Source organism: Oryx dammah, unplaced genomic scaffold (genome assembly GCF_014754425.2).
Source record: "Oryx dammah isolate SB20612 unplaced genomic scaffold, SCBI_Odam_1.1 HiC_scaffold_26, whole genome shotgun sequence".
Taxonomy (NCBI): domain Eukaryota; kingdom Metazoa; phylum Chordata; class Mammalia; order Artiodactyla; family Bovidae; genus Oryx; species Oryx dammah.
The window spans coordinates 91,165,549-91,175,004 of record NW_024070210.1 but is presented as its reverse complement, the minus strand read 5'-3'; the positions used below and the strand labels follow the sequence as shown (position 1 = coordinate 91,175,004).

Here is a 9,456-nt window from a genome sequence, read left to right as displayed (position 1 = left end):
TCTCTTTCCACCCACTTCTAACAAGCTTATTAGTGAGAAACTCCCAGAAAGTGGCAGAGTTAGTTTGTAATTTCTGATCCCAGTGCACAGAACATTCTGTCAGGCTCTAGGAGACAGTCAGTTTAAACCAGAACAGTTATTAAACACAGAGCAGCGGATACTAATTCCCTCCCGGCCGGCGTCCTCCCCGCTCAAAGCTGAAATCATCCCGCGGCGGGGATGGGCGAGGTGGGGGCGGGGTGGGTGGCAGCGCCCGGCTCACTGCCTGGGAATGACTGCCCCTCCCTTACAGTGGTCCCAGGACACAGTCCACTGCAGGGGGCTTCCTGCACCGCAATTCCTCCCTGGACGCCCGAGGGCGGAAAGCATGCTTTTAATTTAGTGGGAAAAGCAAAAAGTAGGAGCTCATTTGTTTGCAGAGCTCATTGCCTTATGCGTGCAGACTGGCTGATCGGGAAAGCCAAGCCCCATGGCAGCTTTCTCAAACAAAACCCAGCAACTAGAACCAGGGGATACAGGCTAAGAGGATGAGCAGGGGAGGGCAGAGAACAAACAGCCTTGCCTTTGCTTTAGGGGAGTGATACAGGGCAAAGGGAGCGATGAGGGCAGCGCGTGGCTGCTGCCTAGCCCCGGAGAGAAGACCGCGCTCCTAAAGACGCGCACGCAGCAAAGGAGTGAGCCGCGGGCATGCCGCACACACGCAGTGGCACCCTAGGGCCACTCCTAGGGCCCCCTCCCCTCCGCGCACGCTTACCTGCGATTCCTTGCAGCAGCCCACAGACGTTGAAGATGCTTTTCTTCATGATGCTCTGCACACACATGGTGAAGACAGACACCAGGGCCACAGTGCACAGAATGAAGATGCCCACGGCTAAGAAAATAGCGGTGGCCTGCCAGAAGCCGCTGGCGATCTCGCCGAAGCTCTCAGCGTAGGGCCCACACAGCGTCTCGCGCGGGAGGTGCTGCACGCCGGGGTTCCGGATGCAGCGGGCGTAGATGCCCAGCGTGGGGTGGTAGGGCGCCGGGGTGCCCGCGCCCTGCTCGCCCGGCTCGGCGCTGCTGCGGGGCTTGGCTTTCCCGATCAGCCAGTCTGCGCTCATGAAGGCAATGAGCTCGGCGAACGCCACCACAATACTCAGGAGGGTCCAGAGCATCGAGCGACAGGTGACAATGACATGACACATATTGACGCTCAGGGCGGAGGGGGTCGGGGGTCCCGGGCGTGAGCGAGCGCAGCGGGCCGCGCCGCGGCGGCGGGGGCGCGGGAAGGCGGCTCAGGCGGGGGCTCCCTCGTCCCGGCGTCCTCAGGCAGCGCGCTCCGGGGCTGTCATGCTGCCATGTCGCGGCTCCGCGGCCGCAGCCTCACCTGCGGAGAGACAGACGAGGGCGGTGAGCCGCGCCAGCCCCGCCCTGCCCCCGACCCCGGCCGCCCGCCCCCTGGCGGGTCGGGGCGAGCCCCGCGCCCCGCCAACACGCCGCCCCGGCTCCGCGAGCTGGCGGCCGGTTTCTTTGTTTCCAGGGCGCTCCCAGAAGCGTCTAGGCTGCACTGCTCACCCACCCGCGCCGGGCTCCGGCCGGGGTTGTGTGCTCTTGGGACGCCGCTCCTGCTCCATCACATCTTACTAGAAAAAGTCCAGCTGCACAGGCTGCATTCAGACGGGTCAAGATAGGCTGCTAGGGAACTGTGTCCACGGACGAGCCGCGATTTACACGTTTACAGGACTTGGTACTAGATGAGCTGAATTTGCCAAATTTGTATCAAAAGCTTTTGCTTATTAGCAGCTTTTGCACCTCCCGATTTTACTGTCTGGGAATCAACGTACTAGCAGAAACACAGGAGGGAATGTTTGCTTCAGAGGTAATGGAGAATTTAAAAGGAAAATAATGCCGTGATAAATCATAAACCTTTGCCACGCAAACTTATTTTTCATGCATTTCTCATGGGGTGATTTTTAGACAAAATAAACTACAGAAGTTAAAATGTGAAGAAGAGGAAGGAAAAATGAAAAAAACTCCAAGAACTGTTGACTTACTCACTTGCGGGAATTATTCGAAACGGGGCATTAATGACCGTTGACTACGTATCATTACCACCGAGGGGACGTGTTCACAACAGAGCCTTGCCAGTGAAGAATGCGTCCCTTGAACCGTCCCAGTCCATCACAGGGCCTCTGCCCGAGCTTCGGTTCACACCAGGTCTGAAACTCAACATGCCCATTGTTTCTGATCTTACAAGGCCTCATTCTGTTCCCAAGGACAAACGGCTGGCTTCATTACCAAGAGGGCCCTGCTCTAACGGCTCAAACCTCCTTCAGGGAGGCCTGAACCCTGAAATGGGCCGCAGGGCTCCTCACAGCCCCATCTTGCTGCCTCTCCCCGTGCCCCGCCTCCCCCAAGGTCAGGAAAATCCCACAGCTTGCAATGGACATCTGGGCACACGGCTCTATTCTGAATGATTACTCATTAACCCAGGTCACGTCAACTCCCTAAGAATGACAGAGAGCCTGGTGGCATGTGGGCCATGGCTGGGCAGGGAGTTATGGAGGAGAGAGGAAGTGAGGAAAGAAGGGAGTGGGTGTCAAAGCTTCACCACCATGCTGGCTCACAGCCTAGTGAGCGGTCATGACTTACAAAACAGTGGATTTAACACTTACGCAAGATGCTGTTTTGAGAAATTAGCTAGTGCAAAGCTAGAAACAGAGGAACTTAACTGTCACATGTGTGCGTGTGTACGTGTGTGTGTCTGTGTGTCTGTGTGTATAGCACTGGGGAAGGGAGAGATGGTGTGTTGCACCACAAAGGTTCCTGGACACACGGCATCTAACTTCTCAGAACCTTTGCTGTCACTCCCTCATGGACCACATGGAGAAAGAGAGGGGACCCTGCCTCACGACATCGTTATGAGAATGAAGCGAGAACAGTGAAAGCGCCTGGCACAGTAACTGCTCAGTAAACATCAACGCCTTTGCCTCAACAGTTTTTCCCCTAACAGGGCTGAGACTGGTCAGACAATGGTTTAGCCAGTGGAAGTGCTCAGTGGTAACTGAAGCTTGGCCCTTACACATAGAGGAAGATCAAGCCCAGGCTATTTAGAGATGGATGAGGTCACTCCTGGTGTCCAAGCTTCCCTGGTGGGCTTTGAGGGTGAGGTCCTGGGTCTTACTTCCTGTTTCCCTACTGCCTAACACAGCTGACAAAAATAAATTAGCATGAGGCCAGAAGTATAATCTATTCTCACTCAGTCATTCTTACCCTTTCATCCCGTATTACCAAATAGAAATGGCTTTTGAGTAAGACGTTACCAACGCAAAAGAGCTCTGGAGGAGATCTGTATATAATGAAAGTGATCATTTCAAAAGAGAACAAGAAAACAAGCTAGTATGACTCCCATGAGGAAGCCCCACTTCATCCAAACAGTTCCACCCACCAGGCTTACAAACACTTCTCATTCACAGGTGGAGAGTCTGCTTGTTAGAAAAAGAAGCTCTATGCAGCTTTCCCATTCGATTCTCTGGCCTGCTCAGCTGTGTCCAACCAACCCTTTTGCGACCCCATGGACTGCAGCCCCCTGTGGGATTCTCCAGGCAAGGATACTGGAGGGGTTGCCACGCTCTCCTCCAGGGGCTCCTCCAGAGACCCTCCAGGGACCAAATCCACATCTCTTGTGCCTCCTGCATTGGCAGGTGGGTTCTTTACCACCAGCGCCACCTGGGAAGCTCCCCATTTGAATAGGAAGCCAGTTTACTGGCCCCCAGTTGTCCATCCCTGCCCCTCTACTGTTTGGTGGCACTTCTTCAATGTGAAAATAAAACCTTTACATATTTGTCCTCCTGTAGAACCTCAGACTCTGCTTCAGCCTCTCAGGTGACTGGGGTCTTAATGAAGACGCCAGACATACAACGTCCGGCTCAGCAAAGTCAGCTTCGAGTCAGGGGTGGGATCAGGCTGCAGCTTCCAAAGAGAAAGGATGTGAAACTTCAGGAGAAGGGAAGAAGGCACATTTAGGCTTAGCACGTTTCTTAGCAATGGTTCTTGCCAAATTTAAGGCAGAATTATTCAAGGACCCCTGTGTGTAAATTCAGAAAATTCAGTTCCCTGTCCATCTGTGCGAAAACAAGTCCCCCTCCACCATACCAGAGTGGTTGCAATGAGGCCTTCACTTTTCTGTTTGGAAAAGGGAGATAAGATGCTTTGGTCTCCTCAGCAAGTCTGCTAATGACTACTTTAGAGGAATAGCCATGATATCCAAGGCTGACAAAAACTGGCTTTCCTGAGGATCCAAGAAAAGTCCTTGGGTCAGGGGAAAGGCACCAAGGGGCTTCTACAGTGCTCCGTGCTCTGTAAAACGCCCCAGCGGGGAAGGCATGCACTGAGATAACAGCCACATCAAAGGGGAACAGAATCCAGGGTACAGATCTCGTTAACCCCGGGATTCGGCACAGGGCCCCTTCGAAGCCCTCCCTGCCGTTCACTGTGACTCCCACTCCTCCAAAGATCACATGATGAGACCAGACCCTTGCTGAGCTTCCAGGTAAACATCTTCTCTCTACCGGCCACTAAACACATGTCCCCTCCAGGATGCTTGGCTTTACTACCACACCCCTGGTGTTTGTGGATAATGTGGACAGCCCTCTGACTTTCGGAAAATTATGCTAGTCCACAGAGGAGAGCCTCTTAGCAAGGGATAGACAAAAAAAAAAAAAAAAAAACCAAAAAAGAACAACCCTAAACAAATGAGACTTTGGCAGAAACCTAGAGTAATATTCCACAGTCAGAATACAGAACCAAGAGAAGTGACAAATGGTTGGTCCACGGGCGCCACCACACCTCTCCACAGATCCCTACTATTTAAAAGAAGGGGGTGGTATCAGCAGAGCCGAAGGGGGTCCTTTCCTTGGCAGCTTCCTGCTGTCAGTGAGAAGGGAAGAGAGTGCGTTCGGGCGGAACTGCCCTAAGAGATTACAGTCTGGAAGCTTGGGAGCAAAGGCCAGAGCCTCTAGAAAGGCGGGGCAGATCGAGTGGCCTGGCATCAATGCTGCCTTGGTGGGACAGTGGGGAGCGGAGCTGCCGCCCGCAGCTGCCTGGCATGCCCACACTCTCTACTGTCACACCAGCAGCGATGCCCAAGAAGGAGGCCACGCAAACCACGTTTTGGAGAACAGCGCCACCTTACTTACCTGGGTGCTGCGTTTCAGCTTCATTAAGACAATCTGCCAGCATGGGCAGAATGTGAGGAAAGTGCACAGTGAGCACTGTGAACTGAACACGGTTTACACGCTGCCCGGTCTGTTCCACTCACAGTACACACAGTCACACACACACACATTTTTCGCCTGGACCGTTTGAAAATGAGTTACAGATGCCTTGACGCTTCACCCCTAAACACTTCTGCATACACCTCCTAAAAATGAGGACACTCTCCTACATAACTACAATAAAATTAACACACCCAGGAAAACTGCCAATAATTTCCTTATATCCGTAAGCCTGGTCCACACTCAAATTCCCCTACCCTGCCCCAATTTTTATAGCTGTTTTCTCAAAACCATGACGCAATCGAGGCTCATGCATCACTCTTAATTATGTCTTTAATCGCTTTTAGTCTAAAAATAGTCAGTCCTTACATGCCTAACCTACCCTGTCCTGCCTTTATTTTTTTCCCTTGACCCTGACTTATTGGAAGATACCAGGCCAGTTGTCTTACAGGATACCCAGCATTCTGATTTGTCTATTTCCTCATGATGCCATTTAAACTTGTCCTCTATCCTCTATCACAGAGAAAAAGGAAGTTAAATCTAAAGGCTCGTTTAGATTCGGCTTAAACATTTTTGGCAAGAATCCTTCACAGGTGATGCTGTGTAATTCCTGCTGCGTCACATTTAGGAGGAATATGAGTGAGGCTACACCTCAGAAGCAGAGGAATTTGACACACACATCTATGTATACACATGTGTAAGTGTTATGTGTGTGTGCACAGAAAGAGACAAAAACAGGACAGACTGTCCGGTCCTCTCCAGGCTTCATAAGATCCAGATTTTGGTGAGGAAGTGAGCAGAAGGCTGCTCTGGGTAGGACTCTCTTTGTTATTGTTGTTCGTTTGTTTATGGCTGTGCTGGGTCTCCGTTGCTGCTTTCTCTAGCTGCGGTGAGCAGGGGCTACTCTAGTTGCCGTGGGCGGGCTTCTCATTGCAGTGGTTCCTCTTGTCGCAGAGCACAGGCTTCAGTAGCTGAGGCTCACAGGCTCATCAGTTGTGCCTTACGGGCTCTAGAGCTCAGGCTCAGTAGTCGTGGCTCCTGGGCTTACTTGCTCTGAGGCAGGTGGAATCTTCCCGGACCAGGGATCGAACCTGTGGCCCCTGGATAGGCAGGTGGCTTCTTAACCCCTTGCCCAGCAAGGAAGTCCAGAACTCTAGTTTCTTTTTCTTTTGAGTTTTGAATATTTATTAACTTTGGTTTTTTTGAATTTTATCTTAATTGGAGGATGACTGCTTTACAGTGTTGTGTTGGTTTCTGTCTTACAGCAACATGCATCAGCCATAAGTGTGCACACGTCCCCTCCCTCTTGAACCTCCCTCACACCCCCACCCCATTCCACTCCTTTAGGTTTCAGGACCCTCTTTTTTAAAGAGCTCCTGGGACGGTGTGTGGGGGGAGGTGGTTCTGACGTCACAGTTAAGAAGCTCTGTTTTGAGGGATGCCATCCTGGAAGCTAAACAAATTCTTTACCAAAGGAACTTTACACAGTATCTGTGGTTCAGTAAGTACTAAAAAAATATGAGCTCCTGTGATTAATAATAAATTTACTACACTGACCCATGTGGCCCAAATAATCAATACAACTTTGGAGCAGGCTGTATTTTACTCCCACATCACTGGTAGATTCTTGGCCAATGTCCACGTTCATTATTACCACTACCCTCAGATATACAAGTCCCACAGAGGCTCAGCACTATGGCCTCCCGCCCAATGTCTTCTGGAAGGATAAGAGAATTAGGAAAGTAGAATTTATGTGCTGTTGCCTTCCAAAAGTTAGAAAGACCCTCTAGAGTGCTGATTCGAAGAGTGTGGTCCCCGGCCTCCCCACCCCCAGCTCCTAGAGGGGGATATGGGCCACCTGTTTCAAAGTGCATAAGTTCCCAGCTCCCACACACTGAACCAAACTTTCTGGAGGGGCTGCCAGAACTGTGTCTCTAACAAGCCCCCAGGAGATTTTTTACACACTGAATTCTGAGAGTCAGTCAGCTGGAAGGTCTCAGACTCGGTGAGGTCCGCCTGCACGAGAGTCTGCGTGGTGCTGGGTTGGGGTGGGGTTGGGGCAGGGCTGCTGAGGCTGCGGAGAAGGGCGAGGACGTGTATGGCCCAGCGCACCAGCGCAGAGCCAGATGTGCATCCCCCGTTCAGCTCACGAAGCCACATGAGGGCAGGAACGCGAGATTCTGCAGGGCAGCCAGCTGTCTCCCCGACCTCCAGCCCCTTGCTCACAGGCTGTCCAGGAACCCTTCTATGGCAAGGGGCCCCCATCCATCAGCACCTCCTCTTCAGAGCACAAAGCAGAGTGAGAGACATGGGACAGTGCTGGTGTGAACAGCTCGGCACCTTGCATGTTTTTGTTTTTGTTTTTTTATAAATCAGCTACCAAAGGAAGTCTGCAAACTCTCACTTGCCCTGGTTACTCCCTAAAATACACTATGGAAATGCAGACACCTTGACTCTATTGAAGAAGAAGGTCCAAATACCCTAGAAATTACACTGTTTCTTAAGTTACGGTCTCAACAGGCTCACACCTCCTGGCTGCCAACACCCTTTCCTCAGGGATAACTAGCCCCCACATCCCACCTCTGACTCTGTGGGCAATCTCTCAACTGGGGGGCGACTAGTGCCCTCCCTGCCTTGCAGGAAACTCTGGCAATGTCTAGAGACATTGTTGGTTATCACAGCTTGGGGTGGAGAGGGGTGCTACTGGTATCTAGCGGGCAGAGGTCAAGGAGGCCAGTATCACAGGCCTCTCCCCTTGCCAGAGCCAGTCAGTGGCGTGGATGGTGAGAGCCCACGCGGGAGCTTCCTGCAGTTTGCATATTTGTAGGTGCAACTTAAGAACAGAGCTCTAAACCCTCATATTTTAGAAACATCTGCTCTGAAGAGTAAGTCAAGTTCTATCATCTGGATGGACGTGCATAGCCTTCACTAAATTAAGTACACTTTCACTTGTTTTTCTAAAATTTGTTAAAGGTCCAAGCTAATCTGTATCAGGCTGTCCAAGATGTCAGGCTGATCTGTCCAAGGTGTCAGGCTGACAGGACATGGACTCCAACTGGCCAGCATCGACAAAACCTTGACCCTGCCTCTCCTGGGGTCCTGGCAGTTTCTCTGGACCACACATGGAAGCCAGTCTTCGTTTTCAGTAATCTCTACAAATGACAAACTGGGGCTTCTCGAAACTTCGCTTGGCCACACGGCTTTCTTTCGAACTCTCCTCCTCCAGACTTAGGCTGGCCACTCAGGACGTGCTCAGGTGGCTGTGGCCGCGGCAGATGTCAGGGAATCTCAAGGAACTTACCAAGTGGACCTAGGTAATCTTAGGCATTCCAGGTCTTACTGACCCCAGCTCAGCTCCCCTCTGTAGGTGGTTCTCTCTCCTGCTGAACCCAGCGGTGGTTTCAGCTGCCTGGTGCCCCGCCCCAGCCCCCCGGAGAAGCAGAGACTCCGCTCTCCAGAACACCTCAGTAAGCCTCTTTTTATCTGGGTCTGGAGCACTTGGTGAGGAGTTGCTCACTGTCAAGTTTGATTTTTAATCCCCCAGTCCCGGCCAGTCAGATATTTCTTCCTTGATGCCCACTTCAACTCCTCTGCACCCAGTCAATCTGCTTTCTGAGCACACGTTTCTGGAGGAGTCATTTTTATACTCTGTCCTGAGGCGTCAGCAACCAAGGTCAACAGGTCCACCTATCTGGTCCCAGTTTCTAAATGATCCGTTCTGTAAGATTTTTCAAGCCCACTTACACATTTCATAACTTTTTTCTTTCCACAAATGTCAGCATCTAAAAACCTCTAGAAGGTTGAGGAGACCTTTTGGAAAACGTGATCCTCTTCCTTTAGCCTGCTTTCTGTTTCTGTCCAGCAGGAGTGACTGGAGAACCAACTTCCACAGTAGACTCTAAGGTGCGATTCAGTCAAGATCCTATTAGCCGGGGGCTTATGCCCCGCACGCACTGTGGGATGTTAAAGGCTTCAGGTTTAAGTGGAATCAGAACTTGAGCTTCAAGAGCTTCCTTTCCATGTCCCTATATAAGTTTAAACAGAAAGCGTTTTTCATATCATAATGAATTCTGGAAAAATATGAGCCCTTAAGTGAGCCTCACCCATATTTTCAGGATCAATAAGAAAGCACAGAGTTTGGGGACTTTCCTGGTGGTCCAGTAGTTAAGAACCCGCCTTTCAATGCAGGGGATGGAGGTTC

The 9,456-nt window shown here is 51.4% G+C and overlaps 1 protein-coding gene across 3 annotated transcripts in view; it reads right to left on the bottom strand.

Moving 5' to 3' along the window:
- Nucleotides 1-9,456, bottom strand: part of LHFPL2 (LHFPL tetraspan subfamily member 2) — a 172,359-nt gene that overhangs the window by 23,518 nt on the left and 139,385 nt on the right. For all 3 annotated transcript variants that reach the window (XM_040225910.1, XM_040225911.1, XM_040225912.1), the window contains one exon: nt 755-1,366. In XM_040225910.1, the coding sequence (XP_040081844.1) occupies nt 755-1,184 (430 nt within the window). In that variant the 5' untranslated portion in view covers nt 1,185-1,366. The remainder of the gene's footprint in view (nt 1-754; nt 1,367-9,456) is intronic.